Genomic DNA, 22,666 nt, shown 5'->3' on the forward strand with positions numbered 1-22,666 from the left:
TACTAAATTAATTATTACAAAATTTCTAATCTAATTAACAAATTAAATGCAAAGAGAGGATGGCCGCAGCCCCCGCCTCGGGATGCGTGAATGATGCATGCTCGGATTTATCTTTCCCCGAAAGCCCGGAAACCCATACCATGCCACTGCTGCCTTTGTTAATGCTGCCCTGCTCCTCTGAAAATTGCCAAAGTCTCAGGGTATCTTCAATGAGAACTGCATAACACCACCGGCTAAGTGAAATGACCACCGGCCATGGGAAATTTCCATCGGCTGCTTTCAAGTCCATCGGCCTCATATCCTTTGCCGGTCGGCATTCTTCAGTGCCGGTTGGCAGAAACTTCCTGTAGAAGCTGGTTTTTGACAGCAACAAGCACAGACAGTGCATGGCATAGAATTTCAAGCACATGTATGCGCGGGCACACTCCCTATCATGCAAGGGACTCAAGGGAGCATGACCCTCGACCCTCGGGCCATCAATTACGCATGATGGCCTAAGAGGCCAAGTTTTGCAACTTTGATATCAAATGAAATGCAAGCACAAAACACATCAAAGGGCCCCAACCCCTATCATGATTGATCAAGAGGCAAGGGATGCATGCTCAATGAAATGCAACCTAGGCATGGAGGCTAAGTATGCAACATGAACATGCAAATGAGCAATGTATACTAGGCGCGCAACCTAAACATGTAAGTAAACATGGCATGCAACAACATGAGATGATGGACTAAAACTAACATGGATAGCTTGCAAGCATGCCAAAATCGGTGGCCATTAGATGAAAATGAGACTCTCGAAACGCGTGCGCGCATGCACGCAAACCGAGGACCAAACCTAAGGCATAGTATGAAACTCTAACAAGGCATGGCGAGGCATGAAATATGGCATACAAGCATGTAATTTCAGCACTAAAATGTGGTATAAAACAGCCCCGAATCACGGCAAAATAGCACCCAATGCATGAAATGAAACCGAAATGCAAAACTAGGCCCATGCATTGGCCTATAGCTATATAAAACATGCATTATTCAATTATGACATGTGAAGACAGATTCTAGGCAGCCCCAAAACAAGCATTTTTTCAGTTTTAAACAAGGCCAAACAACAAACACACATAGGGAAAAACTAGCATGCAAAAATGGCCCTAAATGTGAGATAAAGAAGCCACTCACAGCTGCTGACCCCAAACAAATTAGGGCCCTTCAACAATGTTAAAGAGGGGCCCAAAATATGACCTTTTACAGTTGATGGGCAAGCCCAAAACAGTATACAAGTATGCTCAAAATACTATGCAAGATTAAGGCCAAAAAAGAGCTACAACATAAAGTATACAAAGGGTGTCTCAAACAGCCATGGACCCTTAATGAAACATGAAGAGGGGGTCAAAATAGGGCCATTTTCAGTTCGGACCAAAGTCCAAAAACAGAGACACAATAGGCTAATAAATCATGCAAAAATGGGGACCAAAGAGGAACAGTGATGAGCCCTTCTTCAATGTTGAAGAAGGGCTCAAAATAAGCCTATCTACAGTTTACATCATGCTCCAAAACAGATCACACATAGGCCAAAAATACTATGCAAGATTATGGCATACAAAGGGGTAATGAAGCAAGTGCAAGATGGGGGTCCCAAACAGGGTAAGACCCTTAATGAAACAGAAAAATGAGCTCAAAAAAAATGATATTTCCAGTTATGGTCGGAGCTCAAAACAGCAAGCAAAAGGGGCTAAGAAAACTTGCAAAAATGAGCTAGAAAGAGGGAGAAATCAACTCACCCTTGAAGACCAATCCTTTGCTACCTCTTGGACCAAGAAAAGCTGCCTCCTAGCCTCTGAGAAGGCCCTCCAAGCTGCTGGAATGGAGTGGTGGTGTGGTGCTATAAGGTGTAGTGCAAATAGGCCAAGAACAAGGGTCTTTGAACACTCTAACACACCCAAATGTAGAGAGAGAGGGTGATATATATGTTATATGTATGTATTAGGTCTGATTTTGCTGAACCAAAACAATGGAGGAGGATGGGTTTCTTTTATAGAGCAAGGAAATGGCATAAAGCTTCTCAAAGAAGCTATACAAAAGGGTCAAAGGGACCAAGCTTCTAAGAGAAGCAAATGCAAAGGTGCAAGCTTCTTGAGGAAGCCAAGACAAGGGGTCAAAGCTTCCTCAAGAAGCATTGAGCAAAGGGTGCCAAAAAAGAGGGTCAAAAGGGGTGCAAAGGGTGCAAAACAGCCACACACGTGCATGGGGAGCAGAGTCTGTGCATTCCAGCTGGCACAGCTGGCATCCATTCAATCTGTAGAATTCTCCGGAAGGTCATCGGCTAGCAAACTTGGTCAGTCAGCCATCTTTTCTGGCCGGTCTGCCATCTATTTGGTCGGTCGGCCATTTGTTTTGGCCGGTCGGCAGGAAACATCTGCTCTGCAGGTCCAACTTCAAACAGGCATAACTTCTTCATATGAACTCCTTTTCAGGTCATTCTTGTGTCAAAATTGAATCCCCGGAAGTAAGCTTTCCAATGGCATCATCCTTGTATCAAAATTCCAACTGTGAAAAAAGTTATGCTTGTTTTAGTGAAGGCTACTCAGTTTCGGTCCAACCGGGATGATGCCCAACTTCAACCAATCATATCTCCGCCCTCCGGTCTCGGATTTAAGAGATTCTTGAATGAAAAATGAAGCCCCGGAAGTCTTCTTTCCAACGGTGGTGGCCTCATACCTTAAATCAAAGCGTATAGACAAATAAGCTTGATTTAGCGAGGACTATTCGTCCCTCTCTTAGCAATTCTTGCCTATCTTCTTCTTCAACTTGGCTTCTCCCCTCTTCTCCTCTTTTCTTCAACTTCAAACCCCTAAGCAAGGTGTTTTGAAAGATTTTTCAATGATTTCATCCCTCTTTCATTCATTTCCACTTTGTCCTTGCTCGGTTTATCGAAAAGCGTATTTTTTTTTTAACAAAATGTGAGTCTCGAAACATCGTAGAAACTTTATTTCAAAAATGTTTTGAAAGAGGGGGTTTTAAGGTCTAAAAACCATTCAAAATAGCTTTGGTCCAAAATGGGGTGTGAAGTTGGGATTTGGCCCTCTCATTGCCGAAGAAATTGAACCTTTGCCCTGCACACCTTTCATCATCGAGCAAACCATCAGTAGCGCCCAAGTCTTAAGGGCGGTCAAAAATGGGGTGTCTACACTTATGCAATGCATGCGTGCATTCATACATTTGCCTCGCATGCACCGGGCTCGGCGTATCATGCTAACTGCATTTGTACTTCAATTTCAAATTGAATATGTGATAGTTGTAGCATTTCACATACCATGTTTAGGTTAGCCGAGCCTATCTAATTGCATCCTGTATGTGCTGCATTAGTCAATTTAACATGAACTAGGATCACGCATGTTTGCTAACCAGTTTATTGTTTTGGCTTGGAGTACGATGTAAGTATTTATGCTTTAGCATCATCGCATGCGTGTGAATGCTATCATGACAGTATGCTTACCATGTGGCTAGATGCTTATGTGATAAACTGTTTGAATGCCTGTGGGTGAACGTTGGGTTGTTTGAGTTGGAAAAACTCGTTGAAATCCATATTTTAGCCTACTTACGAGTAGCAAATTCCAAAACATTTTCCAAAACAAACGGATATGCAATGTTTCTTTCCAAATTAAGCAATCTAGTCTATACTTGTTTGCTGTGCGCATAATATAATAACGCTAGGCTAATAATTGGTATAAGAACACATAATGCTTTCAAAAACGGATATCACGGTTAGTAGAGGCCGATCTTCGGATCGGACGAGAGGGGGTGCTCATAGCTGACCTTCCCCAATTGTACCCTAGCTCCCGAGCCGAGGCAACTCTGGTGATGACGGACATGTGGCCTTCGGCACCGAGTCAGGGTTTCCTAAATTCTCCCATAAAAAAATATTTAGGTGGCGACTCTGTATCTGGCAAAGCAGTCCATGTTTGGCACTTCTTTTTCTAAAAGTCTATTTCTCAAAACGATTTGCCAGATTTGTACTCTTTGGTTCAGATTAAGAACCGTGACACAAATCGAGTCCGAACTGTAGCGGGGTCCCTCGCGGACTTGTTACACGTACTCCGTGCCAAAACAAAGAACTCGTTAGCAATCAATGCATGATCCAAGGCCATGTTTAAATGTCTAATGCAACGCATACGGAATGTCACTAGAGTAGGCTCGGCTATTCTATGAATGACATGTGAAAATGCACAAGTAGCATGTATTCAAGTTAGATTTGAAATACCAATGCAGTTAGCATGATGCGCCGAGCCCGGTGCATGCAAGACAAATGTATGAATGCACGCATGCATAGCATAAGGTATGCTAATTTAAACATGTCCTAATCTACCTTCATAAGAAGGTAAATAAAAGGGAAGAAAGAAGTGGGGATTGGAAGACATGCACACACACGCACCCACACTTATTACAGATTCGCCCTTGCCCGGAGGGACCAAATAAATATTACAGATGATTAACCTACAAGCTAATTAAATATTACAGGCCATCTAATTAGCTAAGCAAATTAACTAATCTAGGGAAAACAGATAAACCACCTCGGGAAGAGAGCCCAATGCAATGCATGCTCGGTCCTGCTCGGAAGTACACTGCCATGCGCAAGCTGCCTCTGGTTTCCCTACTATACTCCTCTGAAGACTGCCAAAGTCTCAGGATGTGCTTACTGGATGTTGAGGAGTGCCACCGGCTGGAGGGAATCATCACCGGCTGTGATTTGGTGTCCATCGACACACAATGAATCCATCGGCCATCGATTTATTGCCGGTCGGCACTCTATGCAGTCGATCGGCAAGAAGTTCCTGCAGAACCTGTTTGACAGCAGCAGAGGACAGAACTTTGCATGGCAATGCAATTCAAGCCATATGTGCACCAATCATGTCCCTTATCATGTGTGTGAGTCAAAGGGACATGCTCCTTGGTTCTCGGACCATCAATTGCACATTTCCATGCGTGATGGCCCAAGGGACCAAGTGTGCACATTTTGATGTCAAATGCAATGCAAACCAACAAACCAAAGCCCAATTCCTATCACTAGATCAAGGAACAACACATGCATGCTAGATGCAATGCAACCTAGGCATGCAAGCTAAGGATGCAACATGGGAATGCAAGATGTACATGCAAGCATGCAAACAAACATGCAAGGTAAGTATGCAAACAAGCATAGGATGGACTTGAACATGATTTAGGCAGCCTTAAATAGACCTAAAACAGTGGCCAAAATGCTATGAAGTGAGGACTAAACACACATACACACATGCACATGTTAAAAGGCTAACACTCAAGCACAAAAGGGGCAACTCTCAAGCGCACTTGAAAGAGGCATAACATGGACTAATGGCATGCAAGGTAAGTATTGAAAATCATGTTACAAAAGGTGCTAAGCCAATTAAACAAGATAAACAAGGCATGCAAACAAAGCCAAAAACCCAAGACAAGCCAAGAGGCTTAAACCGAGACTAAGTCCACCGAGCCTCACAAGGCTAAGAGGACTTAAAATAGGTCTAAGGTGAACCTAAACAACACCCAAGGGACACCTAGATGGCATCTAAGTGGCTCAAATTCAAAAGCATGCACAATGACCAAAACATGGAGCATGCAAGACAAGCTTTCAAAGCTTCGAAGAGGCATCCAAGGCAAGCATACAAGCATGTTAAAGGGACTGAAATAACAAGGCAAATGGTCCCAACCCACTAAATTAAGGCAAGGATGCATGCTATACATTCACACACTTAAGGCCAACAAACCAAAAATGCAAAGGGGCTATACTAAGCATGCCAAAGTCAACCCAAACAACTAAGGACAGACCTCAAACATAGCAAAATAAGCACAAAAACTTCACAAAGCCAAGCCTAAAACATGCTAGAACAATGGTTTACGACCTAAGGCATGTTAAGGCAACAAAGTGGCATTACAAGGCATGTATGCTAAGCAAGCATGGTGTACCAAAACCAACATACAACAATGCTATTTCATGGCAAAATAAGCATAAATAACAGCCAAGGCATGGTCAACATGAGGCTTAGCTGGGTGCTCATTAAAGAGGAAAAAATGGCCCTTTTCAAGGACAACAAGGAGAGGGGGTGGCCCTCTCCTTCTTGGGACCTCAAGGCACCATCCTCACCTCTGAAATCCCTCAAGATTTCAGTGGTGAGGAGGCCCAAACACCAAGGTCTCGGAGCTCACTCAAAAAGGCACAAAATGGAGCCTTACAAGGCTTAAGAGGGGTCCAACAACCCCGAATCACAAAACACTCTAAACAAACTATTTAGAGGGCCTAAAAATAGAAATTTTTTATGTTACACACTAAACACAAAAATAGTTCTACAATAGGCAAAAATAGTATGCAAGAATGGGGTAAAAAGGGGTAAGATTGTTACCCTTGTTGACCTTCTTCACAAATGATGGACCAGCCCCTTCCTTGAGCTCAAAACAGCTCCAAAGCTTCAAGAACAAACCTCTGGCCCTTCAAGAACCAAGAAAAGGTGTAACACTATGTGTTTGTGTGCAATAGTAAGCCTAAACACACACAATACAAGAGAATGAGAGATATAGATATAGGATAGATACAAAATCCTAAACCTAGAACCAAAGCTTCTCTCACAACTTTTCTAACCCTTTTTTGTCTAAACCTCAAGCCAAGAGAGGAGGGCTCCTCTTATAGAGAAGCCAATCTTGTAAAGCTTACTCAAGAAGCTAACAAGGAAGCCATCCCTCCATACACGTGTATGGAGGGGAACAAAATGCAAGCCAGCTGTATTAAAATATCTACAAAAGCGGATGAACAGTAGTCGACTGCTCAAAATTGCCATTTTGACAAAATGGACTGCCGACCGGCAACAAAGAATGCCGACCGGCAATATACATTGCCGATGGCAACAAAACACCAGCCGATGGCCTCTGGCCATGGCCGGTGATGTGTGGGGATGCCTCACAAGGTATTCCCCGCCCCTCCACGGCAAAACACAAGTGTTTGGTGCAAAACCAGACACTAAACAGTCGAGTTCGGAGATCCTAAGGCAAGGCGCGTAACCGAGACCTCCAGGAACTCCAAACGAACACAAACAAAGGTAATCACCAAGTGTTCCAATGGTAACGTCTAAGTCTTGAGGATGGTCAAAAATGGGGTGTCTACAGTATCCATCACACTTGTTCACTTAGTGCATCTATCACACTTCGTGTTCACCTTTAGGATATCCATCACACTTTATTTACCTTAGTGTATCCATCACACTTCATTTACTTTAGTGTATCTATCACACTTGTTCACTTAGTGCATCTATCACACTTTGTGTTCACCTTTTGTGTATCCATCACACTTTGTTCACTAAGTGCATCTATCACACTTTGTGTTCAGCTTTTGTGTATCCATCACACTTTGTTCACTAAGTGCATCTATCACATTTTGTGTTCACCTTTTGTGTACCCATCACACTTTGTTCACTAAGTGCATCTATCACACTTCGTGTTCACCTTTAGTGTATCTATCATACTTTGTTCACTAAGTGCATCTATCACACTTTGTGTTCACCTTAAGTGTATCGATCATACTTTGTTCACTTAGTGCATCTATCACACTTTGTGTTCACCTTTTGTGTATCCATCATACTTTGTTCACTAAGTGCATCTATCACATTTTGTGTTCACCTTTTGTGTATCCATCACACTTTGTTCACTAAGTGCATCTATCACACTTCGTGTTCACCTTTAGTGTATCTATCATACTTTGTTTACTAAGTGCATCTATCACACTTCGTGTTCACCTTAAGTGTATCTATCATACTTTGTTCACTAAGTGCATCTATCACACTTTGTGTTCACCTTTTGTGTATCCATCACACTTGTTCACTAAGTGCATCTATCACACTTTGTGTTCACCTTTTGTGTATCCATCACACTTTGTTCACTAAGTGCATCTATCACATTCTGTGTTCACCTTTTGTGTATCTACCACACTTGTTCACTTAGTGCATCTATCACACTTCGTGTTCACCTTTTGTGTATCCATCACACTTGTTCACTAAGTGCATCTATCACACTTTGTGTTCACCTTTTGTGTATCCATCACACTTGTTCACTTAGTGCATCTATCACACTTCGTGTTCACCTTTAGTGTATCTATCATACTTTGTTCATTTAGTGCATCTATCACACTTTATGCACACCTTTTGTGTATCTATCACACTATGCTCACTATGTGTATCTATCACACGCTCACTTTGTGTATCTATCACACTCTCACTTTGTATATCTATCACACTATGTTTGCTTTTTGTATCTATTACACATGCTTGTCGACTTAGTGTATCTATCACACTTCGTTCACCTTTATGTATCTATCGCACATGTCTGTGAGAATTGCATAATTTTCTTACATTCTTTCTGCAGGTAATGTAGTTTGGTCTGAATTTGCCTGCTTAAACTGTCGCATTCATTGTGTATGATTGCTTCGTTACAGCTTTTTTTGCATGATCATAAGTTATGTTCGGCATCTTGCATGTCCTTTGCATTTTGCCCCTGCCTGCGGGCACATCTCTTTGTTATCTTGCCTATTTGTCTAAGTCTCTGCGCTTTGACATTCACTCCCGTCACTTATGACTTCCGAGTTCTGTCAAAGAGGGGCAACTGTAGACACCCCATTTTTGACCGACCTTAAGACTCAGACGTCACCAATTGAGCGCTCGATGATAGTGCATGTCATGCTCGTTTCGAGGTTTCAGAGTTTTTGGCTAAGAGCTTCACCTCCGGGCCTCTGAACTCTTTGTACTTTGACTCGGTTCGCGGACCAAGTTTTGTCTTCCCTTCCCAGAGGGAGGGAGAGGTCTTGCAGACCATCTCTCAGTGGTCGTAGGCTACTCTTCGTAGTTGTAGACCACGTTTCCCGTTTGGAGATCAGTTTTCGATTTTCGGAGCCGTCAGTCGTGCACCTCGGCTCGAGACCGCTTAACATTTTTGTTTGGCACGTTTTTTGGGAACACACCTTGTTCCTCTGCCTACAGGGACACTGTGGTCTGGGAGACCACTTTTGCAGTCATATGCCACTTTTTGTGCTCAACAGCCAGTTTTCGAGGCCCCCAGCCATGCGCTTTGCCTCCCGAACTCTCGTTTTGTCTTCGTGTTGGTTCATTTTTGGTATGTACCTTGTTTTCCTTGTTTGGGAGGTGGTACAAGGGTGGGAGACCACTTTTTCCCCTTGGAGACCGCTTTTCCCCGCCAGCCGATTTTCTTGTCGGGAAATTGCTTTTCTTGATCTTTGGGCCACATTTTCTGGTTTCCCACCCCACCATTGGCTTGCTTTCAGTGTGGAGACCACCAATACCCTTGGCTGGCCACTTTTTATCTGGGTGACCACTTGCCCTGGTCGGCCGACCACCTTTTCTGGTCGACTGGTTTCCTCCTGTTTTGTCAGATTGTGTGGATGCCAGCTGTGCCAGCTGGAAGGCACAGACTGTATCCTCCATATGTGTATGGTGGATTTGCACCCAAGTTTTTAGCTTCTTGAGGAAGCTTTAGCTTCAAACCTCTATAAGAGAGACCCTCCTTCTCCTTTGCAGAGGTTCAGATTTTGGCTAAGGCAAAAATATATATCTCTCTATATCTCTATATTTTGGGTTCAAAAGTGTGTTGTTCTTGACCTATTGCACCACACCTCATAGCCACACACCCCCACCATTGATCTGAGGTTCTTGGAGGGTATTTTTAGAGGTTGAAGAGTTGGTTTTTGGTCCCCAAAACTTGCGGGTTTTGTTGAGCTTCAAGGGTAACTCATTTTCCCTCTTTTTAAGCTCTATTTTGATCATTCTCTTAGCCATACTTTCATGCGTATTTAGGCTTTGTTGTCAACTAAAAAAAGCTTCATATTTAAGTGTTTTTCATGTTTTTTTAAGGCTCTTTTGGTGTTGAGGGTCATCTACCCTCTTGCATGCTCTATTTAGCCTTGTTTTGTGCCATGCCATGAGACCTTTGTGTTGATCTTTGCTTGGCCTTTTAACTACTGAAATCCAGCAGATTTTTAGGGGTTGGCATGTCGTTTTGAGGGCCTAAATCAGAGAGGGGAGACCCTCTCTCTTTTGGCCTTGTTTGTTTGCATTTTTGGCTCTTCAAAGGAGCACATATTTCATACTTCCAAGGCTTGGCTCAGTCCCTTTTTGGTGACTTTTGAGACCTACCTAGACTCTGTCTATGACTAGTTTGGTCACCTTGTGTTTGCCTCTTGCATGTGTAGAATAATCCCTTTCATGGCTTATCAAAGTAGTACCTCATTCCTGCATGTATTGGTCATGTTTCAGTGGGTTTTTGGCCATCATTTGGCATGCCATGATTCTCTTTTTGGCTGTTTTGGCAGCCTCTCATATGCTTCATATGCTTGTAGTGTAAATCATGTTTACTAGCTTGAAATGCATGTTGTTTTAGTCCTCTATTCTAGCATTTTGGCCTAGATCCAAAATGATTTTGTTCTTATTTTGGGCTGCATTACCTCTGTTTTGAGGCCTCTTGGTCAAATGATGCTTGCCACGCATGCTTGTAGTGTAATAGCCTTGCCTAGCTTTGAGTTTTTGAGGTCCCTTACATGCTTAACTTGAGGTATTTGCATGTTTTGGAACTATGAGGAATGATATTTCAGAGCTTATTTCTTGGCCATATTCTCATGTTTGTCACTCTTTCAATGTGCTTGAGAGTTGCATCATTATACCCCATTTGTGAGCCATTACATGAGCTTCATTTTTGTGCCTTTCAAGCCATCATCTTAGTTCACTTTTACCCCTATTTTGGCCTACATAGGGTCTGTTTGGAGTTGGTTTGGCCATTTGAGCATTGCCTTGCATGCCTACAGTGTAATACACTTCACTAGTTTCGGTGCTTGAGCCATTCAACATGCATTGTGTGAGTTGTTTACATCATTTGGAGTAATTTTGTATGCCATTTTAGAGTTGGAACATGTGTCCATGCACTCCATATTTCATCCTTCTCAATGCGTTTGGAAAGTTGTGTTTTATGCCGTAGGATTGGGGCCATTGCATTAGGCATGTTTGCATAAGTTTTGGAGCCTTGTCTTCATCATCTTTGGCCACTGATTTGTGTGTGGCTGAGGCCCATCCATTTTGGTTTAAGTCCATTTTGCATTGAGTATGCCATTGTAGTTCATAGCATTGAGTACGCCATGTTGTCACATGATTGATCATTGCATTGTGCATGCCTTGTTCATCTCATTTTGTATGTTAGTTTCTATGTGCATTGTGTATGCTAAGTGTCATGTGCATTGAGTATGCCATTGTTAGTTCATAGCATTGTGTAGGCTAGTTGCATGTTTGTATGTTATTCCTTGCATGTTTGCATGACTTAGTTGCATTGCATTAAGATTGCATGCTAAAAATGCGTTGGTACATGTCTTGTTCGTTGCATTGCGTTTGGAATAGGCGTTAGTCCAAACACAGGAAACGAGGCACGTTTCATACTCGAAGTGATAAAACGTACCTCAATTCCCGGTCGCCAACACTCTTGACTACCCATGATGGAGTTATTGGCTTTAGGTGCTTGTATATTCGTTCATTTCACATTGAGTCATGCAATTCGACTCCTCGGCCATCATGCATCGAGATGCGTGATTGGTGGTCTGAGGGTCAAGGACTACACTCCCTTGAGCTTATGCAATGATGGGGAGAGTGGTCGTGCACACATGTGTTGTGAATACTTTGTCATCTCTCTCTCTTGCCTTTTGTTGCAGAAAACCAGAAACCAGGGGCAGAAACTGGTCGGCCGACCAGATAGAGTGGCAGGCTCACCAGTTTTTCTGGTTTTCACCACAAAAGGTGGTCAGCCGCTGGTCTCCAAGGCCAATATCTGGTCGACAGCCTTCCCACAGGTTCCCTTGGTAGAGTTTCAGCCTTCTGGAGCTTTGTGCAATGTCTGAGGTCAATTGCAAACAGAGGCAAGTCGGAGCGTCGCGAGGGATTTCCAAACAAGGCGATTTGAGCATGCATGCATCCTTCGCCATCCAAGGCAGAGCTAGGGCGGCCTACTTCATTTAGTTTACATGCTTATTTAAATTGTTTACTTAGTTAATTTGTTGATTAATTAGAGTTGTATGATAATTAGCTGTAGCTTGTTATTCATTTTGTTGTGTAATAACTAGTTTAATTAGATTAGCTTAGATTAGCTAATTAGCTTGTTATTCGGACCCTCCGTCGAGAGGGCACAATTGTTGTAATAAGTGTGCGTGTGTGTGATGCATGTCTTCCTACCCCCATTTCTTTCTCCCTTTTATTTACCAGCTTTCGATGGTTAGTTTTAGGTCATGTTTCAATTAGCATCCTTATGCTCGCATGTTTGCATCCATTCATCTGTCTTGCATGCACCGGGCTCGGCGCATCATACTAATTGCATTGTATTTCAATTCCTGTTTGAATACATGTATCAAATTGCATTTCACATGACATTTTATAATAGCCGAGCCTATCTTAGTTGCATTTTGCATGTGTTGCATTAGGCATTCTTGACATAGCTTTTGTTTTGGCTCGGAGTACTCGGTAAGTGTTTATGCTTTAGCATCCTTGCATGTGTGTGAGTGACTGCCATGATAGCATGCTTGCCATGAGGCTAACTGCTTATGTGATATAACTGTCTGATTGCCTGTGGGTGAAGGTTGGATTACTTGAATTAGAACAATTCATTGATTGCAAGTTTTAAGCCCACTTGAGAGTGGCAAATCACCATATTATCTAAGCCCACTTGAGGGTGGCAAAATCCGCATTTTAGCCTACTTCCGAGTAGCAAACCACTTTCAAAAACAAACATGAGATGTTTTGTTCCAAATTTGGCGATCCAGTCTATATTTGTATGTTGTGCGCATCACATAGTAATTCTAGGCTAATAAACCAGAATAAGAACGCATGTGTTTTCAAAAACAAGATATCGTGTTTAGTAGTGGCCGATCTTTGATCGGGCGAGCGGGGCTGCTCATTGCATGACCTTTCCCTCCCGTACCCAAGTTCTTGAGCCACGGCAACTTTGGTGATGACAGACATGTGGCCTTAGGCGCGAGTCAGGATTTCCTAAATTTCCCAAAATAAAAACATTTAGGTGGCGACTCTATATCTGGCAAAGCAGTCTATGTTTGGCACTTCTTTCTAAAAATCAATTTTTCAAAACGATTTTCCAGATTTGGACTCTTTGGTGATTTATCGATCTTGCATTGCACTTTGTGAGATTAGATTCAGAACCGTGACATTGAGTCCAAACTGTAGTGAGCCCAATGAACAAAACGGGATTTTCCCGGGACGCTTGGGGACGTCTACATGTGTCACGTCCACTAATGCGCTCAGCAGGTAGAGAACGACGGTGTTTGCCCGGTCGGTGAAGAGTGTGGTCCCTAGCAGGAACGTAATAAAGCCACGAGCATACTGCTCCTCCTTCTCCCGAGTAGTAGGCGCCTGGATCCGGAAGTGATCCTCGAACCATGAGTACCTCACAAACCCTGCCCGGGCAAGAGGTGGGTGAGTGCCTAGCAAGTATAGCTGAACGGCGTCCCACTCGTCCATATCTGCATCAAAGGGGATCGGATCACCCCCTACTCCGATGCCTGTGAGCATGGAGAAGTCAAAGGGAGTCATTGTCATCTCCCCGGTGGTAGAAAGGTGGAGGGAGTCGGTGGTGTCCCACCACCTCTCTACCAGAGCAGCAAGAAGGGGCCTACTCGCAGTTATGTGTTCTACTTTGCAGAAAATGAAACAGAGGAAGAATATACCTCAGCGGTTCTGTAAGACAGATGTGACTCTGGCTCGCGCAACAAAAGCTCTAATGGAACGCCCCGCGCATAGCTCCTGAAGTGGCGGAGGCTATCAGGAGGGAGCACATGTATCACTGACCTGTAGGTCGCCGGATCAAATGGTCGGACGTGAAGAGGTAGGAGCTCGACCTCGGGGTCCACGCCCATCTCTGGAGGACTCCCACCCTATGGAATGTCGTCAGCCATCTCAAGAAAAGTGCGAAAACGGACGAAAGTGTCAAAAATGGGCAAGAATGTGAAAAGTCAACCCAAAAGTCAACCCCGAGAGGGTGAAAATGGGAGAAAAGGTTAGGGTGTAGAAAAGGCATGAAGATCGAGGTATGACTCGGGGAAAAAAAACCCAACCGGTGGAAACCAAGAAAAGGGCACTGAAACCAAGATTTGTTCAGTTCAAAGTGTGCGAAACGGGGAGAGTTTCGCGAATTGAACGATGGAAAAGAGTCGAAAACAAGAGAAAAACACGGATCGAAGGAAGAAAAATCACCTAGGAAGAAAGGGGAGGGATTTTCGAGCTGGGGCGAAGTGGAAATATAAGGTTTGGAACCTTATATTTAAAGACCCGTGGCCAAAGGACAAAACTGCCCCGAAACTGCCATTTTTGGCCGGTCGGCCAAATTGTTAGCCGATCGGCTAAATATTTGGCTGATGAGCTTATTTTATGGCCGATGGTTGGCCGGTGGCCTCCCCTTGTGGTCGATGCACCTCCCACACTCTTGTTTGGGTCAGATATGATGTTTGGGACCTTAATTCCTTAAGAAAGTGCAAGAAACTATGCTGTTAAAGCTCAAATCGGCCTCCGTGTCAACCTCAAATCGTACCTTCCGTGTGCGATGCTTGGTACGCGTATGGTGTATCCTTTTTCATGTCCTTTTTGTATCTTGCGAGATTCGAAAATTTCTTTAAATGCGTTGCATTACAATGTTTTTGTCTTGTGTTGTAGTGCACACTACGCTTGCGTTGTTATGCACGTCTCTATAAGCGTTGTAGCGCGCACCCCTTGCATTGTTATGCATGTCTCTATGAGCACTGTAACGCGCGCCTATTTGCATTGTTATGCACGTACTATATGCATTGTCACGCACGCCATGCTTGCATTGTCGTGCACCTCCCTTAGGTCGCATTGTCTTGCCCCCCCTTCATCCGCGTTTGTTTCACGTGTTTCATTTGCATTATCATGCACCTTATCAAATTATGCTCATTATCATGCATTTCAATTCACGTATTGTCATGCATCTTTCATTTGCATTGGCATGCATTTCAACATCATGCATTGTCATGCATCTTTCATTAGCATTGTCATGCATTCCAATCACGCATTGTCATGCATCTTTCAATTGCATTGTCATGCATTTCAACATCACGAGTCAAGGTTTTCTAAATTTTTCCAAAATAAAATATTTAGGTGACGACTCTGTATCTGGAAAAGCAGTCCATGTTTGGCACTTCTTTATAAAAATCAGTTTTCCAAAACGATTTGCCGGATTTGGACTCTTTGATGATTTATCGGTCTTGCATTGCACTTTGCGAGATTAGATTCAGAACTGTGTCATGAGTCTGAACTGTAGTAGCTAGAGAGCAAATTAGAATTTTGCGCCCTCACAGCGCAGAGCCTTCAGAGAGTTCTTGGGGCACGTCTACGCATGCCTCTTGTGAGATGCCCTTTCCTAGCTTTGATGCCTTAAGCTTCTAAACTTGCCTTGCATGCATTGTTCATACGTTGGAATCTTTTGCATGCCATTAGCATTGATAGGTTGATCATGTTGTATGTGTTGCATTGTGTTTGAATCGAGTGTTGATCCAAACACAAGGAATACGGCATGTTTTGTACTTGAAGTGATGAAACATATTGCGTTTCTCGGTCGCCGACCCTCTTGATCATGCATGATAGAGGTTAAGGCCCTTATGTGTTTTTTGTGCATTCATTGACATTGAATTGTACAAACTTGGCTTCTCGCCATCGTGCATTGCGATGCTCGGTTAGTGGCCTGAGAGTCGAGTACCACACTCCCTTGAGCTTAAGAAATGATAGGGAGGGTGGTTGTGCACACATACCTTGCAAATGCATTATTGTGCCCCTTCTTGTTCTCTGTTGCAGCAAAATGGAGCTTGGCAGAATTTTCTGTCGGCAGACCAAAAAAAGTAGCTGGCCGACCACTTTTTCTGGTCTGCAGCATACTTAGGTGGTCGACAGGTGGTCTACACCACCCTTTTCTGGTCGACAGCCCTCCTGGAGGTTCCCATGTTGAAGTAGAAGCTATCTGGAGGTTTGTGTAGTGTTCTAGAGATCAAATGCAAACAGAGGCAATTCGGGGCATAGTGATGGATTTCTGAGCGAGGCGATCGAGCATGGATGCACCCCTCACCCCGAGGACCTCTTTTTACTGCTTTACTTAGCTGTTTTACTTAGCTAGCTAATGCTTTGGTCTTGTACTTAAGTAGTTAATGCGCTTAACTAATCAATTCGTGTTGTAATAACTAATTAGTTAACTAGGATTAGTTAATTAGTTTTGGTTTGTAATAATTAGTTTAATTAGCTTAGATTAGCTAGTTAGTTTATTATTCGGACCCTCCTTCGAGAGGGCATAATTTTGTAATAAATGTGCATGTGTGTGATGCATGTCTTCCAACCCCATTTCTTTCTCTCTTTTACTTACCTGCTTTCAATGGTTAGTTTCAGGGCATATTTTAATTAGCATCCTTATACTTGCATGTGTGCATTCATTCTTCTGTTTTGCATGCACCGGGCTCGGCGCATCATACAAACTGCATTGTATTTCAATACCAATTTGAATACATGTTATCAAGTTGCATTCACATGACATCTTAGAATAGCCAAGCCTATCTTAGTTTCATTTTTGCATGTGTTGCATTAGGCATCGTTAACATAGCTAAGATCATGCATTGATTACTAACTAGCTTCTATTTTGGCTTGGAGTACACTGTGAGTGATTACGCTTTAGCATCCTTGCATGCGTGTAAGTGACTGCCATGTTTAGCATGCTTTCCATGAGGCTATATGCTTAACTGCTATAGCTGCATGAATGCCTGTGGATGAAGGCTTGATTGCCTGAATTGAAACAATTCATCAAAATGTGAGTTTTAAGCCCACTTGAAATGGCAAATCATCATTTTTTAAGCCCAGTTGAGGATGGCAAAATCCGCGTCTTAGCCTAGTTGCGGGTAGCAACTTCAAACCATTTTCGAAAAACAAACATGAGATGTTTTGCTCCAATTCTTGCGATTGAGTCTATGCTTGTGTGCTGTGCGCATCACGCAGTAAGTTAGATTAATAATCGAAATAAGAACACATGTGTTTTCAAAAATAACATATCATGTTAGTAGAGGTCGATCCTTTGATCGGACGATTGGGGGTGCTCATTTCAGGACCTTCCCCTCTCGTACCCAAGTTCCTGAGCCGAGGTAACTTCGGTGATGACGGACACGTGGTCTTAGGCATGACTCAGGGTATCCTAAATTTTCCAAAAACAAAATATTTAGGTGGCGACTCTGAAATCTGGCAAAGTAGTCCATGTTTGGCACTTTTTGCTTCAAAATTGATTTTTCAAAAACTAATTGTCGTATTTGGACTCTTTCGTGATTTATCAGTCTTACATTGCACTTTGTGCGATTAGATTCAGAACCGTGACAGGAATCCGAACTGTAGTAGCTAGAACTACAATTCGCGCCCTTGCGCGCGGATCAGAGTTTTGGGCAGTCTATAACAGCCTACCAGCGACATCCGCGGTGCATACGATTCAATCGCGTCTCGACCCTCAAAGTCAACTCACCCCGGCTAAATGGCCCCATGAAGCTACGAGCATTGCCTTCGATGATTCAGATTTGGCCGGAGTGACACTTCCTCACATCGATCCTTTGGTAATCGAGTTACACGTAAACCAATTCACCGTTGAGCGTGTACTCATTGATCTTGGGAGCACATCGAAAGTTATGTATTACAAGACATTCACCAAACTCGGCTTCACCAAATCGGATCTTTCTCCAGCTCCTTATCAATTATTTGGCTTCAACGCCAATCCAAAGTATCCGTTCGGCAAAATCACACTACCAGTTCGAGCAAGCTCGCGAACAGTGGATGTGGAATTCTTGGTCATCAAGCTGCCCTCGCCGTATAACCTCATCATGGGCCAAACTTGACTGCACACCATGCAGGCCGTGCCAAGCACCTATCATCGATTGCTCTATTTCCCTACTGAAAGAGGCGTTGAGTAAATCTATGGTTCGCAGAAATCGGCACAAGCATGTTATCTCCTTGTCGCGAAGACACCAAGAGAGCTGGAAGTGAATTCTATTGAGGTACCGAATCGAGAGAGACTTGACAATGTCGGATGGCTTCCAAGCGAAAAGGCCACGGAAACCCAGGATCGAATTGAAATTGCCGGGAATCTGGACAGGTTCTTCATGATCGATACCTCTCTGAACGAAGTCGACAGATAGCAGCTAATTACCTTCTTACTCAGCAACCTTGATGTGTTTGCCTGGTCGCCGTATAAGATGCTGGGAGTAGATCCATCTGTCTCTCAGCATCGTTTGAATGTCGACCCCAAATGTAAGCTGATTATACAGAAAAGCTGGCGGTCAGCCGCAAAGCACACTGCCGCCGTTGTTGAAGAGGTTGACTAGTTGCTTGACGCAGGAGCTATCAGGGAAATGACCTACCCTACATGGCTCTCGAATACTATGGTTGTGAAGAAGAAAAATGGGGCTTGGCGTGTCTGCATTGATTTTACTGACCTAAACAAAGCTTGCCCCAAGGATTGTTTTCCCCTACCCAGAATTGACCAACTTGTAGATGCTACGGCACGTCACCAGTGTATGAGCCTCCTTGATGCCTACAGGGGCTACCAACAAATTGCCATGCATTTGGAGGACCAAGATAAAACTGCATTCCTCACCCCAAGAGGAACCTATTGCTATAAGGTTATGCCTTTTAGGCTAAAGAATGCAAGGGCAACTTACCAAAGACTAGTCACTGCCATATTCAAGGTGCAACTTGGCCACACCATGGAAGTTTGCATTGACGATATGGTGGTCAAGTCCAGAGAAGAGCAAACTCATCTAGCCGATCTGGAAGAGACATTCGGCATTCTACGCAAATACAGAATGAAGCTGAACGCTTCCAAATGTCCGTTTGGGATCGGCTCTGGTAAATTCTTGGGTTACATTGTCAACCACCGAGGAATGGAAGCCAACCCGAGGCAAATCACTGCAATCCTGGAACTCGGCTCCCCTCAGTCGGTCAAGGAGGTTCAGAAGTTGATAGGGATGACCGCCGCACTAAACAGGTTCATCAGTCGTTCCACGGACCGCTGCCGACAATTCTTTCAGACACTACGGCAGGGTTAAGCTTTTGAATGGACCTCCGAGTGTGAAGCCGCTTTTAACGATATGAAGTCTTATCTCCGATCTGTTCCACTTTTGACAACACCAGCGGCAGGTGACCCGCTCATTTTATATCTGCCGTCTCCGACCGAGCTGTCAGCGCCGTATTGTTGAAGGAAGAGCTTGGAGAGCAGCGACCAGTGTGTTATGTGAGTAAGGCAATAGTTGACGCCGAAACCCGTTACCTTCCATTGAAAAAACTCATCCTGGCCCTCGTCATGGTGGCAAGAAAACTGATGCACTACTTCCAAGGGCATAGCATTGGGGTACTAACAGATTACCCCCTCCGATCAGTACTACGTAGTCCAGAAGCATCAGGGCAAGTTTTGAAATGGGCTCTCGAACTCGGCCAGTACAGTATTCAAATTCTTCCTAGAACCTCAATCAAGGGGCAAGTGCTTGCTGATTTTGTAGCTGAATTCACTGGGGATGTTGCCGACTTCAAGACCGACCAAACTCAACCCAAGCCGAATTGGAGAATTTATGTGGGGGACATTTGGCAGTTGTATTGTGATGGATCATCCAATCAATGGGGCAGTGGAGCCGGAGTCATGTCATGGCTCCCGACGGCGCAATAATTGAGCAGGCCGTCAAACTCGGCTTCGAAGCATCTAATAACGAGGCCGAATACGAAGCCTTTCTAACTGGTTTGCAAAATGCACACCTTCTGGATGCTCGGCGGTTACTTGTATTTTGTGATTCAAAACTAGTGATCAATCAGCTAAAGGGGGAGTACATGGCCAAAAATAACCGTATGGCAGCTTACATGAAAACGGCTAACTCCTTGCTGGCAAAATTTGACCATCATGAATTGAATCAAATAACACGTGATCAGAACACACATGCAGATGCCCTTGCTTGCCTAGCCTCTGCCATTAACTCAGAGATTAAACGGACCATCGAAGTAGGTTTCATCCCAGAGCCGATCATTGGTCCTTCGGCGGAAGTCCAGGTCAATGTCATAGAGTCAGGATCGAGTTGGATGGACCACATTGTTGCATTCCTGTCTTCCGAACAACTCCCAGTGGACAAGAAAGAAGCGAACAAGCTGCGAAACAAAGCCCCGCGATACTACTTGGATCTGCAAGGAAAGGTTTATAAAAAATCCCTTTCTAGTCCATACCTGGAATGTGTGCATCCGGACAAAGTCGAAGAGCTTTGACTGAAATACATGAAGGCAGTTGTGGCGCACATTTTGGCGGGTGCTCTTTGGCTCATCGAGCTGTGACACCGGGGTATTACTGGCTGACAATAAGAGCCGATGTCGAGTGTTACGTGAAAAAGTGCGAACAGTGCTAGAAGTTCTCTCCTCTGATTCACCTGCCTGCTAAAGAGCTAAGCTCCATAACTAGCCTTTGGTCGTTCGCTCAATGGCGATTTCTGATCGTCACGACTGATTATTTCACGAAATAGGTGGAAGCGGAGGCACTAACGCACATTCGAGATACCGACGTAAAGCATTTCGTATGGAGAAATATCATGACGCGGTTTGGCATTCCCAGAGCACTTATATCAGACAACGGCACCCAGTTTGATTGCGGAGTCCACCGCGAGCTTTGCAACAAGTATTGTATACGACCCTACTTCTCCACCCTAGCTTATCCACAGAGTAATGGCCAAGCTGAAGCCTCCAATAAAATCATTTTGGACGGCATCAAAAAGAGGCTGGACAAGGCAAAAGGCCGATGGGTTGAAGAACTGCCGAGTGTATTATGGGCTCATCGGACAACCTCGAGACGGTCCACCGGGGAAACGCTGTTCGCTTTGTGCTTCGGAACACAGGCAATTATCTCCTTGGAGATCAGCCTCCCAACCTTGAAATCAAAAGTTTTTGACATGGGCCGAAACGATATGATGTTGTCTTTGGGATTGACTCTGATTGAAGAACGAAGAGACCGTGCCCTTGCTACCATGGCCCGGTACCAGCAGCAGCTTGCTAAGTCATATAACCAACGCGTCTAGCTACGCCGCTATGTACCAGGTGAATTGGTCCTAAAGAAAATGCTTCTAGCTGCCAGGAAGCCGGCTGATGGAAAGTTAGGTCCTAGCTGGGATGGCCCCTACCAGATCGACTCAGTCGGGGGAACGAGGGTTTATCGTCTCAAAGACATGTTTGGTAGGAGTCTGCCACGCCCTTGGAACTCCTCGCATTTGCGAAAATTCTATCATTAGTCCCGACTTGTGGGGCATGATATTTGTTTTGAATGATCCGCCATGTACAGATTTCACTTTTGCAATGCAAAGTTTTGTTTTTTTTCTCATTGTGTAACTCAGTTCAAGTCCTCCGATTAAAGCCTCTGAATTCGGAGCCCCATCAGTGCATGACACTTTTGAGCCGAATAAGACTCCAGATTTGGAGCGCCCTTCGTGGATCTCATGATTGGCCAAGACAAAAAGCCTCCGAATTCGGAGCCCCATTAGTGCATTACACTTTTGGGCCGATTAAGACTCCAGATTCGGAGCGCCCTTCGTGGATGTCACGATTGGCCAAGTAAAAGTCTCCGAATTCGGAGCCCCATCAGTGCATGACACTTTTAGGCCAAATAAGACTCCGGATTCGGAGCGCCCTTCGTGGATCTCACGATTGGCCAAGACAAAAAGCCTCCGAATTCGGAGCCCCATCAGTGCATGACACTTTTGGGCCGATTAAGACTCCGGATTCGAAGCGCCCTTCGTGGATGTCACGATTGGCCAAGTTAAAGCCTCCGAATTCGGAGCCCCATCAGTGCATGACACTTTTGGGCCAATTAAGACTCCGGATTCGGAGCGCCCTTCGTGGATATCACGATTGGCCAAGTAAAAGTCTCCGAATTCGTAGCCTCATCAGTGCATGACACTTTTGGGCCGAATAAGACTCCAGATTCGGAGCGCCCTCCGTGGATGCCCCGATTGGCCAAGTCTTCGAATTCGGAGCCCCATCCGTGCAAGTCACGCCTGGGCCGAATGAGACTCCGGATTCGGAGTGCCATATGTTTGGGCCGAATTCGCAGCACCTTACGGAATTGACATTTTGACCGACTAAGTCCTTTGAATTTGGAGCGATTCGTGCAAACTATTGAAGTCATGGTCATTTTACGAACAAATTGATCTAAAATAAAAAGATCATACTATCATAGTTAAATCCACTCATGAATTAGACTAATTTCGAATACATTACATTGGCCTCAAGTATATTATTAATTAAATAATAATTTAATAAATAAATACAAAATGTATTTATTTTTACATAAGGTTTTATTCGGCACCACCTTCACCGTCGCTCTTCTCTATCTCGTATGCCTCGAAGGGAAAATTGCGGCCATAATATAACGGTGATGTTGACTCAACACATACTACACGGAGGGCATCCGCGGCCTTAAGTGCCTCGATCCACCCGTGCTGAAATCCCCGATTCTCGTATCGGCAGACCTCCTCAGCGATTTTTTCCCTGGTCTTTTCTATCCCGACCTTCTG

At 44.1% G+C, this 22,666-nt stretch overlaps 1 protein-coding gene across 1 annotated transcript in view; it reads left to right on the forward strand.

Annotated features, from left to right (window-relative positions):
* LOC145822422 (uncharacterized) overlaps nucleotides 1–21,175 on the forward strand; it is a 40,954-nt gene extending 19,779 nt beyond the window's left edge. The window contains exon 2 of the mRNA XM_082919404.1: nucleotides 20,627–21,175. Within this exon, the coding sequence (XP_082775530.1) occupies nucleotides 20,627–21,175 (549 nt within the window). The remainder of the gene's footprint in view (nucleotides 1–20,626) is intronic.
* Nucleotides 21,176–22,666: the final 1,491 nt, after the last annotated feature.

This window comes from Camellia sinensis, chromosome 1, assembly GCF_055761805.1.
Source record: "Camellia sinensis isolate YWXY chromosome 1, ASM5576180v1, whole genome shotgun sequence".
Lineage (NCBI taxonomy): Eukaryota > Viridiplantae > Streptophyta > Magnoliopsida > Ericales > Theaceae > Camellia > Camellia sinensis.